The 21,414-nt window shown below is 40.4% G+C and overlaps 1 protein-coding gene across 7 annotated transcripts in view; it reads left to right on the top strand.

Annotated features, from left to right (window-relative positions):
• Positions 1 to 3,043, top strand: part of Wac (WW domain containing adaptor with coiled-coil) — a 55,615-nt gene extending 52,572 nt beyond the window's left edge. For all 7 annotated transcript variants that reach the window (XM_021661122.2, XM_060380622.1, XM_021661126.2 and 4 more), the window contains one exon: positions 2,053 to 3,043. In XM_021661122.2, the coding sequence (XP_021516797.1) occupies positions 2,053 to 2,122 (70 nt within the window). In that variant the 3' untranslated portion in view covers positions 2,123 to 3,043. The remainder of the gene's footprint in view (positions 1 to 2,052) is intronic.
• Positions 3,044 to 21,414: the final 18,371 nt, after the last annotated feature.

Genomic DNA, 21,414 nt, shown 5'->3' with positions numbered 1-21,414 from the left:
CCCATGAGATACCTGTGATTGGCTAGTGGCAAACCCTTAATTTACTTCCTTCAGCATTATCCAGATGGATGTTAACTGACTTCATAGCTTTTCCAGTTTGTTTGAGTTCTAACAGAAGAATTATTTTGACCCTTATTTACCTGCTACTTAATTTTCCAGGAAGAAAATCCAGTCTTTCTAAAGCTTAGTGATTACAGTATCTAGTTTAAGTTGATCAGCCTCCTGTTTTTTATTCATTTAAGGAAGTAGTTTGTGACTGGTCAGTTTCTGTTGGAGGGTTCAGAGTCTCTCCGTGTAATGGAACTGCCAGCATCGTCCCTGTGCTAGGGCTTTCATATAATAAAAGTGTGGCTGGAGTACAATGCTTCAATACTTGCAAAAGCCATCTGATATTCAAGAAAGGGGCTGCATGTGGGAACCATGTGCAGCTGTTTATACTGTATAAGATGATGCTTCATATTCGGGTAGGGCAAAACAAAGGTATGAGGAGACTCGCTTTGCTAAAAACACTGCAGTTGCAGTATTGGAATTGCTCATTTTCTGAGCTTCATAAGGTTAAAATTAACACAAAAGGCTGGGTGATTTGATGTGACAGTTGCTTGATTAGGTTGTTATTGTTGCGTTTTAACCCTAAAGAAAGGATGGCTCATGAGTCAGCAACTTCAAATGAGATAAGCCTGCAAATAGGAAGATTATGGGAAGAACCATAGGGGTGTCTACTTCAGGAAGGTGATGTTCACCTGCTTTTGGTTCAGTTGTGGGAATAATGAGTCAAAACAGATCTTCATGATCAGTACTCACAGGCTGTAGAAGTATTTCTGTACTTTAGCCTGCCTACTGAGTGTTATGGTGTCTTGGTTTCCCGTGTTGGCTTTATTGGGGTTTTTCCGCTTAGGTTTGTGGCTCTGTACACTTTGATTTATAGCCATGCTCCACGAGGACACATCATTTAAAAATGACATGTTCCTGGCACCGAATTAGAAATGCCCCTTTCGATTTCAGGTTATGTATACAATTACATGATTAAATTTATATTACTGTTTATACTCTTAGATATCTGGGAAACAAAGACAGTGCTGTATTGTCTATCCAAGTGTAGTGCATCTGCAATCTTAGTGTTCTTCCCTGTGCCTATTCTGTTTATCTGGCATTTCACATAGATAGGATATTAGATAGCACAGGTATATTTGAAACACATGCAACGAAAGCAGACTTTTTAGTGGTATTATACCGTATCTATATACATCATAATTTCAAGAAAATGCTCATTCTTATTCCCAAACCATAAATACATGGTTGTGATTTGTGCAGTTAAAACTTGGAATCCCGATAGCTTTTCTATTTTTGTTAATCTGGTGATGTTTCTTACTTTCGAGTATCTGTTGGAATTCTTTCACCCAGGCTTGTTTAGGAAATAGCTCTGGCCCTCAGACAGTATTGCGACGTAATAGACGGGCACCTGACTTTCAGTTGTTCTTAATATATCTTACCACAGTTTAAAAGTATAGAAGAGAGAATGCCTAAGGAGTAATTCTGAGGATTCCCCATACCATGAGTCACACCTTAAAGTGCTGATTTTTATTTTTACATTATATAACTGTATGTATTTACTCTTCACACTGTGGTATGTCTTTGTCTCCAGTGTGTGATGAGTAACCTAGTTTTCACTTTCAAAAATCGCAATTTTGAAATAATACATTGTATTTTGCACCAGTTTCATGTATCCACATCTACAGTGATTACTTTGTAGTTCATTGGCCTCTTGTCTCTTTAATTCTGATCTTAACTCTAGTATAAGCAAGAATTAATGCAACCACGTAACTCTTAATGGTTATACTACACATAAATTTCAAATCATTCTGTATGTAAATATTGAAAAATTGCTACAAAATTAAGAAAAATTTCAGGTTTCCAGTATTTTAATGTATGACTTGTTACATGCTTTTACTTTTAAACTAAGATGTTTTATTATTCAGTTTAACTAGTGACTCATATAATACTTACATAGTTTTTTGTAACATACAAATCTTAATTTCTGCTTTTATTTTTCAGGATACTGTTTTTGAGACAACAAATTAAGGAACTCGAAAAGCTAAAAAATCAGAATTCCTTCATGGTTTGAAGATGTGAATAATTGCACATGATCTCATACAGGAACTGTAAATCTGTTGCCCGGTCATAACATGTTGAGCTGCATTTAAGTGGACTGTGGACCGTTAAGCTGGGCAATGGAATGACACGGGGACGGGGGTCTGTGAGAGTCAATTCAGGGGAAAGACACAAGATTGATTTGTAAATCCCTTGAAATGTAGATTTCTTGTAGATGTATCTTCACGTTGTAAATATGTTTTGTAGAGTGAAGCCATGGGAAGCCATGTGTAACAGAGCTTAGACATCTGAAACTAATCAATGCTGAGGTGGCTAAATACCTAGCCTTTTACCTGGAAACCTGTCTGCAAAATTAGCTTTTTTAAAAAAAAGAAAAAAATTGGGGGGTTAATTTATCATTCAGAAATCTTGCATTTTCAAAAATCCAGTGCAAGCACCAGGTAGTCTGTGTCTGAGGATACGATTTTGAACCTTATGAGCAGTGTAAAAATATCATGAGACAGCTGGCCAGCACTTGCATCTGATCAAGAGCGGTGCTGCTCCGTTTGTTTTGCAAAGAAATTTTTTTCGTTTTCTGTATGTTCCATTCCCTCTGAAGTCCTTGGCCTGATTTTATCCATTTTTTTAAAGGTGCCCCCTTCCTTTCTTAGGGCACTGTTGCTGTGGCACTTTTCTATAACCTTCTCATTCCTGTGTACAGTAGCTGGAAGTTGCCGTGATCGAGCATAACCCAGTTTGTATAAATTATTGAAATCCATTTGCACCCTCTAAGGATGGACTTAAAAATACTGCTGGGCGAGTGTGCTGAAAGTACATTGACTGCTCAAATATAAGGAAGTGGCCCAATGAACATGGTTGTGGGAGGGGAAAGGAGAAACAAAGCTAGTCAGATGTGAATTGTATCTGTTGTAATAAACATGTTTAAACAAACAAATTTTGTTACTTTTTTTTTCTTTCGGTCAGTGCATACTAGAATTTGAACAACATGGGAATTCTTTATCAAAACTATTCTTGTTGAATATTTATGTCTTACTACAATGATTCCTTAAAGGGAAGCTTTGTTTAAAGCATATCAACAATAAATTGTGTAAAAGATATTTAATGAATGTGAAATCCAGCAAGAATTAGGAGTCATTTCCCAAGTGGTGTCATTTGTTCAGCCTGGTTTACCTGTTTTGCTATTGTGACACTTCATTTTGAAGGCTGTTGTAGCTATCTCTTCAAGTCTGGTGCTGACTGCTCTTAGCATCACAGAATACTCAGTTTGTGTCATTGAGTTTCCTGCTGTTACACAAAAATGGTGGGAAAGCTCTGCTTTGTATAGTGCTTCCAAAAGTATATCAAAATAAAAAGCTATTGCTACTATAAAGCTACCTTGGCTTCCCCTCTCCCCATTTGCTGAAAAATATTAGTCACTTGGCCTTAGCATGACACTGCCAGTGTTGTAGCGAATCAATCATAGACAGTTTTGTAAAAAAGTCTTTTAACCTGAAAATTGTAACATCTGACATACACCTTTTGTTGCCATTGTTAGGGCAGAAGTAGGCTTCCAGATCTACCATCACCAAAGGCTGATTGTTTTACACCAAAATCAACGCTAACTTTCTGAAATACTGAAATCTAAATGTTACTTCATTGCTTTGACTATACTTAATTATGTTTAAGCTACAGAAGGTGGTATTGATGCTTTCTCTAACTTTAATCTACAAATCTGAAAGTACTGGTGTTTCTGAAACACAGATTTGATGGTGTGATGGAGAGGAGGGATAGATACCCTTCCCTGGAAGCTAACTTCCCCTTGTTACTCACAGTGTTTTTTAAACGTTAAGAAAAGACAAATGTCATGTGTTATGATGAAATGTTCATACATACCCGTGGAGTTACTAGCATTTGCTGAACTGTGCTCATACCTGTTAGTGGTGCCCTGAAAAGCTATGTCAAGCTACATCCTATACAGTGTCTTTTTGGGCAATTACTACAGATGAGTCATTTGAAGAGGCAAGCGTTTCCGGGTCAGGTGCAGCTATCATGTTTGTCGTCAGTACCCCATTTCTCTGTGTCACGCTATTCATCTTTAATGTTTACAAGCTTCAGTAGGTTAGTTAAATATTTTAGAAAAATGCTTCATTTTCAGTTTCTTGCAGAACTGTTTTGTAATATTTGCTCTAATTCCAGTTTAGTAGTAAAACTTTAACGCTGTGCTTTAGTCCACATGTGGTGTCTGTCTCCTGGCCTGCTGATGTGGCTAAGGCAGATATCTATAGCGCAGGGGCAGAATCCAGGTTATCCTTCGGTGCTGAGAATTTGAACATGTAACCCGGTTAAAGAAATTTGAAAATAAAATTCTGGATAGCTTTAGAAAACCTTAGTCCCCCTTCTGCCTATTTAAAAACTGAGTCTGTTGAAACTTCAGCTGCTCTTACCACACGGGGTGGTGATACATCCCCTAGAAAGTCTTCCCCACCCCAAAGAACCAGCATCTGTGTTTATTTTTCTTTCTCTTATTCGTCTTTAGTTCATTTTAAAACTTGGGTCTATTAAAAACAGAACAAAGAAATGAGCACTTTTCAATATTTTAAATTACTTTTTGCTCCCCAAATAAACAGCATTATGTTTGTTGCACCCTTGTAAAATAATCTTGTGGAGGAAGGGCTTAAAATATGCAAGTGAGGTTGCTTTTCCTATTTTATATTCTGTTTATAAACACCTTAGCTTTAAGGGAATTCTTCAAAGGAAAGAATGTTTACTCTGCCTGCCAGTCTTGAAGTTCCTGCTTCAAGCTACTGTTTTTAGGTGCTGGGTTTAAATATCCAGAGTTCTTTTCAATACCTGTGAATATTGGCTATATTCTTGTATTTGTACAGAAGTGTACAAAGTGATACTAAAAATAATAAAGATGTTTTGACTCTATTGTGCAGTTATTTCAGAACTGTGTGAAAACAGACCTCAGGGGAAAAATTCTGTCTTCCTGAAGGAAATTGCAAACACGTGTTACAGACAGCTGTTTAAAAATGTTAGTAGTTGGGTTTAAATGATCTTATCCGGTCTGTAAATTTCTGGAGCTGTAGGCGTGCAGGCCTACCCAGGGCAGTGCTCTTACTGTGTGAGAGTCCAGAGTTTGATTCCCACATCTAGCTTACCCCCAAAGGTGGGCAAGAATGAGACTGTTGTGCTTTGCTGTCTGCTCCAGGTCTCCTAGCTTTGGGTTGTCTGAATTGTTTATGCCTTGAGTGGAGAAATCAGTTATGCTCAGATGACCTTTGACCTGGGTTTGTGAGTTCCTGACAACAGTCAATGTAGATACTTGCCTTGATGAGGTGAGTACCTAAAGTGTCCTTTGAGTAGGTTCTTAGTTGCTCAAGACGCAGGTCTTGCCATTCATAGCCCACCCACTGCTTTCCTTTCAAAATGCATTCAAAGTTTGGTTCTGTTGCTCTCCTCCTGTCTCCTCCAGGTCTTTCTATCTCCCCTTCTTTCATAAGATTCCCTGAACTCTGCCCAAAGTTTGGCTATGAATCTCAGCATCTGCTTCCATACCCTGCTGGGCAGAGTCTTTCAGAGGCCCTCTGTGGTAGGCTCCTGTCCTGTTCCCTGTTTTCTCCCTCTTCTGTCCTGTTTGCCTTTCTGAATGAGGAGTGGGCATCTTACCTAGGGTCCTCCTTCTGGAATAGCTTCTTTAGGTGTACAAATTTTAGTGTGTTTATCTGTATTATGTGCCTAATATCCACTTATAAGTGAGCATGTACCATGTGTGTCTTTCTGCTTCTGGATACCTCACTCAAAATAGTCATTTCTAGTTCCCACCATTTGCCTGCAAATTTCATGATTTCTTTGTTTTTAGTTTCTGAGTAGTATTCCATTGTTTAAATGTACCACAATTCCTGTATCCATTTTTCACTTGAGGGACATCTGGCTGGTTTCCAGGTTCTGGCTATTAAGAATAAAGCTGCTACAAACATTGTTGAGCAAAATCTGGGCCCAAGGGTCTCTTCTGAGAGTGATAATCCAACCCAGGACAATGTACGGAGATGACATAGACACCCCTGTACAGATATAGCCATGGCAGCTCAGTGCTCAAGTGGGTGCCCTAGTAAGGGGAATGGACTGACTCTGACATGAACTCACTGGCTGGCTCTTTGATCACCTCCCCCTGAGGCAGGGTCCAGCAGCCTTATCAGGCTACAGAGGAGGACACTGCAGACAGTCCTGATGAGACTTAATAGGCCAGGATTATATGGAAAGGGAGGTGGACCTCCCTTATCAGTGGACTGGGGAAGGTACATGGGAGGAGAAGGAGGAGGCAGGGTAGGTTTGGAAGGGGACAAGGGAGGGCACCACAACTGGGGGGGAAAATTACAATAAATTAAAAAAATTTTAAATGCTTTCAAAGCTGCGCAGTACTAATAGTCCACTCAGCTGCCATCAGTCATGATTCTGGCACACCCTATCCTTTCTGTTTTGGATTAGGTTGCTGCTGCTCATTCTATGCTTCTATACAGAAACTGCCCATTAATCTGTGTCTTTGCCTGCTTGGGAGGCAAACCACACCCCGTCTGTGTAGAGAATCTGCTCAGTGAAGTCTGAAGCTCTTTGTCTGGATTTCACTTCAAGTCTGGGAAGAGCTCCTCAGTGCTCTTGCATCTTGCAGGCCGTGTCCACTTCATAGAAGTAGAAATCTTGCTGCTTAATCACAGTATGTCTGTGTCTCCCCTCTGGTTCTCTTCAAAGCAGCACCACACGGCACCCATACACGAGGACAGTTCCGACGACATCAGAAGGGAAGGGATTTGTTTTAAGGTGGTTTGCCTCTGATCTAACACTGAAGAGGAGGATTTCCTAACACTGCTCTTCCCCACTTGCCTGCCCGTTTCTTCCTTTCTCCCATGGTACCTCCTGCATATGTATTTCACCCCATTTCCACCCAGCCACACCAAGAGAGCTCTTGTTTCATAACTTCCCCTCTTTCTGTTTGGTTGTGAGCCTAGCCCTTAATGGCCAAGCCATCTCAACAGTGCTGGTTACCCCCTTTAATTCTGTATTTAGTAGTTGCATATGGGTATGCATGTGCCCTGGCAAACATGTGGAGGACACCATTGTATTCTCCCTCTGTGTGGGCATCAGGAATTGAACTTCGGTCATCAGGCTTACGCTGCAAGCACCTGTACCCTCTGCTCATATTTTTTTCACCCTCCACTTTTTATGCCAATAGTCAGATAACCTGCCTTGCAAACTGTGACCTCTGCCAGTACAGAGGGGAAAATTATAATTTGAATATTTTTAAATCTATTGCCAATTAAGCTTAGTAGCATTTTTCTATCCCAAATTTTCATTGCATTCATGTGTGTGTGTACATAGAGGTCAGCAGACAAATAAGGGGAGTGGATGGGTCCTAGCCATCCAACTGAGGTTGCCAGAATTGGCAGCCAGTGCCGTTAGCTGCTGAACCATCTTGATGTGTGCTCTTTCACTTTCTCCTTCTGGATGTCTGCAATATGTTGTAATCACAGTCTCCCCCACCCCCTTGCCTTCTCTTACTCCTAATCCACACCTATTGACCCCTTCTTTTCCAAACTAATCCAGCTCTTTCCTGATCCATGTGTCCCAGCCTTGTGAAAACTGTTGTTTGTAATTGGGATTGGCATGCAGTATCCATGCAGTATCCTCGTAAGTGCTCCCCTGTGTCTGGTCCTTCCCCTTCCCTTGTCCTGAGCCTCCGGATGGGAGTGGGTGTCCTAGTTAAGGCTGAGCATTCAGCAGTTCCTTTCCCTGAGCACTTGATTAATTATGAGTCTTTGGTTGACCATTCCTCACTGCTGTAAGAGATTCTGTGTCAAAGGTTGTGAGTTAACACCAATCTGTAGGTTAAAGATATGTACTGAACAGTTGACATGTCCGTTCAGCTAGAGCTTCCGGACCTCCCGCACCATTGGCTTGACACGTTTATACTATGAGGAATGTACTCCCTCCCGTGGAGCAGGCCTCCAATTCAGAATTGTTGATTTACCACGAAACAGTTTTCCCATGATTGCACCAGTGCAGTTTGAGTTCAGTAACACCAAGTCTCTGTACAGTTAGGAAAGAACTCCATGGCTCCCCTGAACCCCAGCAGCCTGCCTACCGCCTTCCAGCAATAATGTATGCCAGGCATAAAGGAGAAAGCGTCCAGCTCAGTTCCAGCTTGATTGATCCACAACCTTCATGCAAAGGGGGTGGTGGTTCCAGCAGTAGGATCTTATTCTCATTTCTGGAGTGACCAGGAACAGTAGCAGGAGTCTGTGCTGTCTCAGAAGCAGCCCAAGGCTCAGCGACAAGAGACACATAGAGGAGGTGTACCTTCCTGTGAAATGGAGTTTTCATTTAAAGGCGTGGTTTCAGGGGTCCACAGGACTAACACAGTATACACCCCTGTTAAAACTTTTTAAATTATGCTTTTTTTTTTATTTATACCGTCCTATGTCTGTCTGTACATCCTTAGTTTTGTGTACCTTTCCACAACCTCTACAACCTCTGTCTCATGTTTGTCACTGACAAAATATAAATTTCACTGGTATCTGTTGTCTTCATTTTATCTCCAATTAATTTGGATTTTTCATCTTTCTGGTTAATTAGACTAACGGTTTGCCAGTCTTGGTTATTTTTGTTTTCAAAACTATTTTTATGCATTTTCTGTTTTTATTTCTATTTTATTAATTAATGCCTTGAACTCAAACATTTCTGCCTGTTTTGGGGGTTTTGTTGGTGTTGTTTTTATAAATCCTTGAGAGTGAAGGACCTTTACTGCCTTTTATATATTAACTTTTATCTTCCTAGTTTGATGAATTTGTCAGTTCTAGGGTGTTTTCTATTGGGAATATTAGACTCTCCTTTTGAGGTTCCCCCTCTTTCCTGGGGCCATGGGCCACAGGTCCTCAGGAACAAGGTAGCAGAAGCCACACACTGGGGATTCAGTGGCTCCAGAGCACAAATGATAACCTTCCGGGACCAGCTGCGGGGAGACATCGGTTTTATTTGGGATGAATAAGGGTTATATAGAGCTTTGGGTAGGGGGATTCCCAGGGTGTGTGAATGTCATTGGGTGAGGGGCTAAGTTACTGAGAGGCCTCATTAGCATGGAGACAGATTCCAGGAGTCCCGGGGACTTGCTGATCAGGTTCTACTTGGAGCTGGACCTGAAATTTCCCTAAGGACTACATGGCACCCCTCAGGCAGAGGGTGTGGGCATCCCGGCTCCCACAGGCAGACAGGAGGGAGCCTCTCTGACAAAGGGAGTCCTCCATTTTACATCAAACTCAGAGCCTTCCAGTAATGGTGGACTGGGCCCTTAGCAGCAGGGTTCTGACATCCTTTATGGATCCCTCATTTGCAGTATGGATACCTTGACTTCCTTTCCTATTTGCAACACTCGCACTCCCTTCTGTTACAGTGGGACACTTATTTCATATTAAGGGAATCTGTTTTCATTTCAACCCCCTTAACATGTTGCCCGAATGTTTCCACACAAACGCGCGCACACATACTCTCTCACCCACATAGATGACCTTTATTAGGCCGAGGCATGTTTTCTTCATTCCCAGTCTCTTCAGGATTTTTATTACGGTGCCCTCACCCGAGGTCCCTGTGTGTTGCCTTCCCAGTAATAAACTGCTCTATCCCAGTTTCTAGAGACACTTCCACTAGCCTGCTCAGAACTGAAACATGTGCCACATAACTCCCCCGTGATGGCTAAGGAAACTCAGTGTGGTAGCAGCCAGCCCTTATGTGCTGTTGACCTTTGCCTGGAATGCTTGTGAGATCCTAGTGGCCTGCAAGTGATGGGAGACCAGGATAATGATGTTCCTGCTGTGAGGAATAGCCGCCTGCTCTTTGCTGTTGTACACATATAGGAAACTTACTGGTGTGGAACCGGGATGAAGTAGTCTTTCGTTACTGTATAATGGGAAAGAGAAGCAAATGAGGGCAGTAAAATAATTTTCTTGACCGGATGTGGATCCCATGCATAACTGTGCTGTCTGCCTTTGGCATCTGCCTGTATAAACACTTCCTTTAGCCCCATAGGCATTGTATGCTGTTTGCTCAAAGGCTGCGGCCACTCTGCTAGCAGTCGGAGTAAATTCATTTCATCTGTATTCGAACTGAGTCTATGTCTGTGGTCTTTCCAAATGGACTCAAACCACCCAACGTTATGAAGGGAAGTTGTTGGATTCTCCCGAAGTCCTTGCTGACTAAGTCCATTTCTGTGATTTATTTCATTTGTTTTGAGATGTGATGGTCCATCTCAGTATCATTAGGATAAAACCAGCATGATCATGGTGAGTGATGTGCTCTTGAATTACTACTTTATTGAGAGTTTTAACATCTATGTTCATCAGTGTGATTTGTCACTCAGTAAAACTTATCTGATTCTGATTCCAGTGTGATGCTGTCCTTGAAGGAAAAGATCAGAAGCCCTTCTTCCTCTTCTGTTAGAATGATTTTTTAAGTTGGTTTTAGTTCTTCTTTAATTGGTACAATTCTGCAATGACTCCTTCTGCATCTCCATTGTTTTTATTTGGAAGAATTCCACTGCATCCGTGTCACTGCGTGTTATAGGTCTGTGTAAATAGTTTGCCTCATTTTAATTGAAGCTTCATATATCATATACACATAGAAATACATCCATTTATCAGAATTTTCTTTTAGGTAGAATTATGGTTTTTAGGATGATTACGTGGGTTTCACAGGTACCTGCTGTCTTCCTTTCATCTCCAATAAATTTGGGTTTTCTGTCTCTTATGGTTAATTAGCCTAAGGATATGCCAGTCTTGGTTATCTTCTTTGGTTTGTTTGTTTTCAAAGACTGCACTCTTGATTCATTCTTTGTTTTTCTTCATTTCTATTTTATTGCTTTATGCCCTGAATTCAATCACTTCTGTCTACTGTTTGGGGCTTTGATGTTGTTTTTATAAAACCTTGAGAACTTGAAATGTATCTTTCTAAGTCCTTCTTGGTTTTAAAGTTTCTGTTGTACACTCAACTGTTGATTTGATAGGCTTGTCTTTGTATGTGACTCAGTTCCTCTCCAGTGCAGCATTCACCTTGCTCTCTTTTTTTCTATATATTCAATGATTGACCATAGTAAGACATGGGGAGTTTGTTATCATGTCTGCTTGGTGTTCCAGGTGACCCTGATATCTAGATAGGCAAATGTCCCCAGTTTTGATAGCTTTTCTTCTATGATTTTTATTGAAAGTATTTTCTATGCCTTTCTCATGTATGTTTCTCCTTCTGTGCCCATAATTCATAGATTTATCCATATTCTCTTCATGCATATTGAAATGTTTGCTTTTCTGTTGACAAATCCAGTATGTTCAAGCCCTGGAACATTGTCTTTTTTATCAGTAAGCCTTTGCATTGAGCTGATTATGGATGTATTGAATTGTTCAGTTTGACTTCTGTTCCAGTTTAGTTTTTCTTTGGTTTTTCTATCATTTTATTATAGTATCTTGACTTTTTTTTTAAGCTGGTTTTTTATGTTCTTTAAGAATTCATTCAGAAGTTTACTTCTGTCCTATTTAAGTACATTCAAGAGTTCATGTTCTCTTTAAATTCCTTTTTTTTTTAATATCATTTATGTGCCTGCTTCTGTATGATGCATCTCTCTGTTTGTGTGTTTGTGCGTGTGTGTCTGGTGTGGTCATATGGAGGTCACGTGATTTATTTTCCCACTGAGCCATTTCATTGGGTTTTCTTTGAATGCTTTGAACATATTTATAAATGTTCTTTTGGATTGTGTCTAAGTGATTTTCTTAATGGCCATTATTAGAAATTGGCAAGGGTGGAGGAGATTAACTTGCTTGCTTCTTTTTATTCCTTGTGGTCTGCACTGGGCCCTGCACACTGGAGCTATTCTGAAGTTGTGTCCTTCTGGTACACATGAATGACAGGACCAGTGATTGATGTTTTCTTAGCATTGCTCTTCTTGGGCTGGCTACGTGATGTTTGGAGTTTGGTCATGAGGATGATCAGTACTCATGAGTAGAAACGCTGAAGTGATCCTCACTTTCCAAGGGGAGGGCAGCCTCTAGCCTCTGGAAAGGGGTCTCTAGGGTACTGAGTGCTAGGACCACAGTTTTGTGTTGCTTCTGACCTGAGTAGCCCTGTGTTCATCTGAGCTGTGTGTGTGCGTAGACACATGGGTCCTGAGGCTGCATACTGTGGGGCTGTGATGTAACACGGAATCAAGCCTGTATGGATCCCAGCATGAACCTGGAGAAGTGCAAGCGGATAGAGTCATAGGTCATAGTTTTCTTTTCTTTTTTTTTTTTTTAGGTCATAGTTTTCTGATCTTGCGTTGAATCATCTGGAGTTTCCACATATCCTAGCAAGACCTGGAGATCTTGTTCAAGATGTATAAACCACCACAGATACTTTGAGATCCTGTGTGCAATGCCTATGTCAGGGGATCTTGGTCACTCACAGCATTTCCATCCCTCCTTTCCACATTGCAGTTTTCCCAGTCTTTTCACTCCCTTGCAATGTTTTCTGAGCCCAAGAGGCTGTGGCATAGCTAAGGGGTGAGCACTCAACTATATATTATTTCTAAACATGAGCAACTGCTGGTGCATGTTCTCTGCTACTTGCAAGTGGTGGCTTCTGGGGGAAGAGACTTTTTCTTTGGAATGTGGCTACTGTTAGGCTGTCTATGCTCCAATAGATGGCTCCACATCCTCGTGCATGAGAGCAGCAGTAAGTACATACATATTTCACACACTCTGGAGGGTGAAAGGGGGAATTGGTTAGAGTCTGGGAAAGAATTGGAGAGGAGAGTTCAGAATCGATATGATCAAGACACATTATGTACATGGGAAACTGTCAAAAAATAAAAATATATATATTCCCAGAGAAGATTTCAAAGACCAAAGTAAAAACAAAAATATTTTTCCCAGACAATGCTGTTGCAGATATTAAAGGACATACATAATTAATTTCTTAATTCTGCCTCTTACGTATTAAGAAAGACATTAAGAACAATTAATTCATTTTATAGTTAGTATTATCAACTTGTCCTTTCAATGGGAGCATTCTCACTTTGCATTTAGTGTCTGGAGTAAGGATACAAAGGATAGTACTATGAGAAGTCTTACCTGGATTGCTCTCCTGTAAACTTTGCATTGGTTCTACTCATACTCAAAAAGTATTGTCTTCCTGACATGTTGAAAACGGGGAAGTATATACAATGATCTTACTTTTGACATAAATCTATTGAATGCATTTAATTCTTGAGTTTTAACAACAACATAATCCCTTAGTCATTAAAGAAAAATGAAAGCTCAGAGATGTGTTGAGTGCATCATTGGTCCAGTGGGCTGCATATTTTCAGATTCACCTGATGAGATTGCCTTGGTGGAATGGGTAGGAATCTGAGACCAGCAGAGCTTAGGGTCAGCCAAACCAGGGCCTGTTTCATGCTCCTGATTCTTGTGTGATTCCTGCCCATGTAGACCCAGTCTGCTCTCCCAGGGGCCCATGGTTGCAGTGGATGTCTGCCCTGCTTTCCTCAGTGCCCTTGACTTCACCTGTGTAAGCTGCTCAAGCCCCAGCATGCCAGCTTCTGTCTTCAGTGCTGCTGTTGCTTTGGGGTCCCCAGGTCTTCTGAGTCAGATTAGGAGAAAGTCTAGGAGGGGACTGTGGGGAAAAGCATCTGTGTGGGGATTGCCGGGGCGTGTCTGTGAGGGGATTTCCTGGGGCGTGTCTGAGGCTGCTGGAGGTCTGTCTGTGAGGGGCTTGCTATACCCTACGTTTAGGAGAGGATTCCTGTACCAAATGCTTGGGCTAGGGCAGCAGATGGTGGGCTGGCACCTGTGCCTATGTGCTGGCGCTATTGGTATGCTTGGCTTTCCCTTCAGGGAGGCTGAACACTCAAGGTGTTGGTCATCTTTCCTTTCTCTTCTGAGCCTCACCCTCAGGACCATGTGTTTGGTGATGTGGAGTGATGATGTGTCGGGCTTGGTGACCCCTGAATCTAGCTGCTCAGGGACGCTGCTAGAACTGAAGATGGATCTCAGAGACACAGAGGCCATGCTGCTGCCTCTGCAGCTGCAGGAGGGGAAGGATGTGGGGAAATTCCTGGGGGCAGCCAACCTTGGTCATACAGGTGAACAACGGAACAGAGCTGAGGGACAGTTGGATAACCAGCTGCTGGCTTCAAGAACCTTCTCCAGACCTGGCAGCCTTCCAGACCCTTCCCTTTGCCCACCTGTCACCTGAACCCTTCTGCAGGTCTTGCTTCCTTTGCAGGAGCGCTACTCTAGTCTGTTCCTCAGGCATTCAGAATATTTTCCAGTTCCACCTCAGAGGGGAAAACAGAGCAGAATTCTCTTAACATAAGTTATGTTAACCATTTTTTAAAGATTTATTTATCATTTATACAACATTCTGTTTGCACTCCAGATATTACTATAGATGGTTATGAGCCACCGTGCAGTTGCTGGGAATTGAACTCAGAACCTTTGGAAGAACAGTGAGTGTTCTTAACCTCTGAGCCATCTTTCCAGTCCATGCTAACCATTTTTTAGAGCTAAGTCCCTTCAGGTCTCATCAGTATGCTTATGCATGTATGAAATGTGTCTTTGTCTCCTGTGCAATTGGGGATGGGCATGGAGATTCAGGATCATTATGATAAAACTCTGCTAGCTAAGCATTTCTTTGTTGGATAAAAGAACAGCAATAGACCAGCCCTTTTCTTGTAACTCATTAAGAGTCTTTCTTTTTTGTTTTTAATAAATGTATTTTCCATATCCCATTTTTAGGAGATACTTACATCCTCCTAATCCTTTATACCAAACTCCTGCTTATGGGAGACTTAACAGCTAAAATCCACATATACACAAATACATACCATAGTTGTGTGTTGGGAATTTAGTTACGTCAGTCAAGGTGATTTTGGGGCTGGAGAGATGGCTCAGAAGTGAAGAGTTCTGGCTGCTCTTCCCAAGGTCCTGAGTTCCATTTCCAGGAACCACATTGTAGCTCACAACGTCTATAAAGAGATCTGGTGCCCTCTTCTGGTGTGTAGGCCTACATGCAGGCAGAACACTGTATACCTAATAAATAAGTAAGTAAATAAATAAATATTTTTAAAAGACTATTTTTTTTTTAACCAGCCGAGGAATATTTCATTGTGTGAATGTATCACGTTTTTGTCTGTTCATCCATTGAAAAGCAACTTGGTTGATTTTGATTTGTGTCTATTTTGAATCGAGCAGCAATGAACTCAGGTGAAGAAGTGTCTCTGTGGTACTATGAATCATCCTTTGCAATGTGCCCAGAAGTTGTACAGCTGAGTCTTGAGGTAGATCGACTCTTGGATTCCCGAGGAAACACCACATTGTTTTCTATACTGATTGTACAAGTTTGTACTCCAGCATACAATGGGTAAGTGTCCCTCTTACCCACATTTTTAGCTGCATGAGCTATTATTGGTTTTGTTTTGTTCTGTTGGTATTCTGGGTATGCTGGCAGGCTCAAGATGAAATCTGGTAGTTGTTTTGGTTTGCATAACTCTGATAACTACAGATGTTGATCATTTGTTTAAGTATTTCACAGCATCTTGACTTTCTTCCTATGAGAATCTTATGTTTTGATCTACAGTGCATTTTTAGTTGGGTAGCATGGTAAGTAGTATATTTTATAGTCAAATATTACACATATGAGATGTAATGTAAGGTAAATTTTGAACATGTTGCAGCACAAAAAGAGATTACAGAAAAAAAATATCTGGCTAGCTGAAAGAACATAAAGCTGGGAATAATACCCCTTTGTTACCCAGTTGGAACAATTGAAAAACTGAGATGATCAAAGAATGGGCTACATTAAGAGTCTTCTTTAATTGAGAGAGTGATTGAATTAAGAGGGAGAAGAAATACTTAGTCACTTGCCAGAAAGAATGGAAAAAGGGGGGGGGGGACTGTCTTTCCTATACTTTTTAAATTTTATTGCAATTTATTCACTTTTTATCCCAGTTGTAGCCCCCTCTCTCATTCCCTCCCAATCTCATCGTCCTTTCCCTTTCCCTTCCCATGCTCCTCTCCCAGTCCACTGATAGTGGAGATCCTCCTCCCCTTCCCTCTGACTCTAGCCTATCAGCTCTCATCCTGGGCTAGCTGCATTGTCTACCTTTGTGGCCTGGTAAGGCTTTCCCCCCACCTCAGTGGGAGGTGATTAAAGAGACAGCCACTGAGTTCATGTCAGGGACAGCCCCTGTTCCCCTTACTAGGACACCTACTTGGCATCGCGCTGTTAGGGGCTACATCTGTTCAGGGGTTCTAGGTTATCTCCATGCATTGTCCTTGGTTGGAGTATCAGTCTCAGGAAAGACATCTGGACCCAGATTTTTTGGTTCTGTTGCTCTCCTTGTAGAGCTCCTGTCCCCGCCAGGTCTTTCTATCTCTTCCTTCTTTCATAAGATTCCCTGCACTCTGCTATTACATGAGATTTTTAGCTCTGAGATCTGTTTAAGACGATGAGAACAGACCTCTAAAAATGTCCATTGCTCTCTGTATGTGTGAAGACTGCAGAATAGAAGGGTCAAATCACTTCAGGGTGATAAAACAAATAACTAAATAAAATAAAAATCAGAATATGATCAACCATTTATGAACAAATTTCATGTGAACCCAAGTGTTGTTCCATAATATCTGTGGTTCATAGTTCAAATAGAATTGGAAAGAACAGCAAAAAATTGCAAATATCCCCAAGAAACTATTCTCATACATATGAAATACTCTCAACATTTCCATGTCAATGACTTTGTCCACAATGATACATTTGGTGGGAGTACAAACTTGTACAACAACTTTAGAAAATAATCTGGTGCTTTCTTAGAAAATAACTTTAAGTTTCAATATAAAATAAATTAAACAGTAGTTAAACAAAAAAACTTAAATTTCTATCAATATACAGAAAATTAAACAAATTAATGAAAATTCCCTTAAATTTCTATCAATATACAATAATACACACCAATTTAAAATATTTGAGACTAGTAGACTGTATCATTCCTATTTCCCCCATCAATAGATAAGAGAGGAAGATAAGAGAAAAAGAAAAATAGAGGGGAGAAATAAAGAGTTCCCTGATTTCAACCTTTACTTTGTTTCCTCCCTGACCATAACCAATAACAACCTATAACCAAACACCCTAGAGGACAACAACCATCCATAACACATCAATCAACCAAAACCACACACTCATTACTTCTTTCTGTCTTGGGGCAGAGACACCTTTTAGGTACCCTATGAAAACTGGGATATTGGCCAAGTGCAGGGAAACCTAGCTGTATCATTTTCTGCCCACTCTCTGTGGGATTGATCATTTGGGCTAGCTCTTTTGAAGTTGATTTGCATGCAAATTCTTGATAAAACAGTAACTAAGGCAATCTGTGTGGCTGAATCACCTGGGCTATTTGCTTTGTGAAGATACTCACGTCTCTGCTAAGACGAGGTCTTCCCTAGTCAGATGTAATCTTTATAAGTTTTGTTGGTAACCATATTTTGTCATTCCCTGTAGATACATAAGCCTAACTGTATCCCCATCTCAAAATTATGACAACTTTCCATTCTAATGTCAACACATGCTTATAGTTTATTGGTTGACCTAGTTCCTCAGTTTTTTCTATAACCCGGTGTCTTTCAGCTGCTGCTTTTCCTTTTTCACTAAAGTTAAAAAAATTTAGAGTTAACAAAGCATTATATATTCTGTCCCTGGGGGTTTTACTCCTCCTTTTTGTTTAGTAAGCATCTCTTTTACGGTACAAGTAGCTCTTTCTACAACAGCTTGTTCTGTAGGAATGTGTGGTGTAGCAGTAATGTGCTTTATATTATAGCATGCAAAGAACTGCTTCATCTTACTGGACACACATGCAGGAGCATTATCAGTTTCGATTTGTGTAGGCCTCCCCATAATTGCCATTATTTCCAATAAGTGTGTGATTACACAATCAGCCTTCTCAGAACTTAAAGCAGTTTCCCATTGAAACCCGAGTATGTATCAATGGTGTGGGGTACATACCTTTGCTTTGCAAATACTGCAAAATGAAACGTAGCCATTTGCCAGATTTTATTTCTTTGGGTACCCCTAAGGACACTTTCAGCATGTAATGGAGCTTCGTTATACAGAGAACATGTAGGACATTAAAAAAAAATTATTTCTTTGGCTTGTTGCCAGGTGATAGAGAATTTTTTATTTAAACCTTTATTGTTAACATGATGTTTCTCATGAAATTTTGAGGCTTCTAAGCACATTTTCTATTAGTAATTGATCAATTTTCTTATTTCCTTCTACCTTGGACCGGATAAGCCTGTCTGAGATCAAATATGAGTAATATATAAGAGATAATTTCTACTTCTGACTGTCTGTTGCAATTGCATAAATAACAAAGTTTATTCTAAGGTATCAGGAACAACTTCAGCAGTTCCTACATGCAAAACAAAACTATCTCCATACTGAGAGTCAGTAATTCTATTAAGAGATTCAGGAAAATCTAATACCCATAAGGATTACATGCAATTCTGATTTTTGAATAAGTTATATGGGCTTTTGATCACCTTGCTTATCCTGTTTGAATTATAATCTGCCATTCCCATTTTCTTTGAATCAGTATAGAATGTTGGTGGCTCTGGAATTAGTGTCTCCTTTGCAATAAGTGGAAGAATTAATTAGTTCTTTTATAAACCGTAGACATTTGCTCCTAGGATACTCGGTATTAACTTCTCTCAAATAGTTGCTACAAGCTCTTTGCCAATCTTCATTGATTACCCACAATGACATAATCTCAGCATTAGTAAGAGGGACTACAATTTTGGCTGTGTCTGTTCCTGACAATTGATGCAGTCTTAATCTATCTTTTGTAATTAATTCAGAATCCTTTCTATATATGTCTTCATTTTTTTTTTTACTTTGTTTATGTGCTAAGAAAATCCACTTTATAATCTTATCTTTCCTTTGCATAACGAGCCCAGTAGGAAAATGAGTTGAAAGCAAAATGACCAAAATTCAATCAAGTTTAGGATCAATTCAATCCACATATGCATCTTGAAGTCTTTGTTCCACCAGAGTTAACTCTTTGATTGCTTCAGCTGTTAGACATCTTGGACTGTTTAAATCTGAATTGCCTTGAAATGTTTGAAAGAGATTACTTAACTCATAAGTACTTAATCCAATTATAGGCCTCAGCCAGTTAATATCTCCTAGTCATTTTTGAAAGTCATTAAAAGTTTGCAACTGCTCTCTATGGATTGGTATCTTTTGTTGACCTAATTTATAAGCCAAGTGACCAATTGAATTTCCTCTTTGTATTTTTTTTTCTGGTGTAAACTGTAACCCGCAGTATGGCAGGATTCTTTGAGTTTCCTTAAACATTATTCTAAAGTATTGGCGTCAGAACCATCCAACAAGGAGATGGCAGGTCCAATTGGACATGGTATCTGAACAGCAACTCAGTAATGACAGCAGAGCTACCAAAAGGCCATACTGTTGAACCTAAAACCCTGACATCTTTGTTTCTCACATGAGAGGAAAGCCCACAGGGAAACGTCCAGTCACCCAGCAAAGCTCTAGGGCTCCCACCCAGGAGGGCCACAGCCCTACCACCTGCCAATTCCTACTATCTGTGGGTACCTTCCTGGTACCAGAAGCTTAGAGCTCAAACCTCGGGTGCTCACTGTCACCATTCTGGACACAGGACTCTGACCTCTGGCCTCCTGACTCTTGGGACCCAAAGAAGTAACCTCAGACACCCTCCAAGGCTCAACCCATTTCCCTAAGGAGACCAGCAGGACTTCTGAGCTCACAGGTTCTCTAAAAACACTGCATCTAGCAAGCACAGTGTCTGAGCTCAGTGCCTGGGCTCACTAACCTCAGAGCAAGAAAGCCAGCAACAAAGAAGCTGACTCCAGGACTTCTGTTGGTGAAAAGGGAATCCCTGAGCTTCTGAGGGATCATACATCTGAAGAGAGCCTCAGGATAGCCCTGAAAACTACCCACCAGTCTGCGATCTTTCCCACCAATCTTGCAGGAAGGCCTCCTGCAACAACATCCAGCTTCCTGCCTAGGACTCTTTCCACACCCCAAGAACTCCAGTCAACAACAGGATCTAACAGCCAATGCCAGAGACAACAATATGGCTAAGGGACAGCATAAAGGACATGATCAACAAAAGCCAAAACAATATGGCATCCTCAGAACCAAGTTATCTCAAGACAAGCAGCAACCCCTAACAAAACTGAAACACAAGAAAATGACCTTAAATCTATGTTTATAAAGATGATAACAGAGTAAATGAATGAAATACATAAAGAAATACACAAAGGTACACTCAAACAGCTTGAGATTATTTCAGTCTTCTTGTATCTGTTGAAACGTGCTTTGTGACCAAATATATAGTCAGTTTTAGTGAGGTGCTGAGAATAAGGTATATTCTTTTGTGTTTGGATGAAAAGTCCTGTAGATCCCTGTTAGGTTCCTAACAGACAACCATGGACTACAGCTGGACCTCAACAACAGAAGCAGAAATAGCAAAAATCTTATACATGCATAAAAACTGAATAACTCTCTATTCAAAAAACAACTGGGTCAAGGAAGAAATAAAGAAATTTAAAACTTTCTAGAATTCAATGAAAATGAGGGCACAATGTACAAGAAAAATGAAAGCAGTACTGAGAAGAAAGTTTCTAGCACTAAGTGCCTTCATAAAGAAGTTGGAGAGATCTCATACTAGCAACTTAATGGTACACCTTAAAGAGGGGGGAGAGAGAAGAGGCAAACACACCCAGGAGTAGATAGCTGGAAATAATCAGACTCAGGGCTGAAATCAATAAATTAGAAACAAAGAGAACAATTCAAAGAATCAACGAAACCAAGAGCTGGTTCTTTGAGAAAATTAACAAGATAGACAAACCCTTAGCCAAACTAACTAAAAGGCAGAGAGACACTATCCAAATCAACACAATAAGAAATGAAGACGGGCACAAAATGACAGACACCAAGGAAATCCAAAGAATCATTTGTTCTAGCTCCAAGAGCCTATATGCAACAAAATTTGAAAATCTAAATGAAATGGACAATTTTCTTGATAGATTCCACTTACCAAAGCTGGATCAAGATCAGATAAACAAATTCCTCTACCCCCCCAGGAAATAGAAGCAGTCATCACAAATCCCCCACCTGAAAAAAGAGAAGGAAAAAAGCCCAGGGCCAGATGGTTTCAGCACAGAATTCTACCAGACCTTCAAAGAAGAGATAACACCAATACTCCTCAAAGCAAAATAG

The sequence above is a fragment of the Meriones unguiculatus genome, chromosome 3 (assembly GCF_030254825.1).
Source record: "Meriones unguiculatus strain TT.TT164.6M chromosome 3, Bangor_MerUng_6.1, whole genome shotgun sequence".
In the NCBI taxonomy this organism is placed as follows: domain Eukaryota; kingdom Metazoa; phylum Chordata; class Mammalia; order Rodentia; family Muridae; genus Meriones; species Meriones unguiculatus.
The sequence above is the reverse complement of the archived record's forward strand: the minus strand, read 5'-3'. Positions and strand labels throughout refer to the sequence as shown.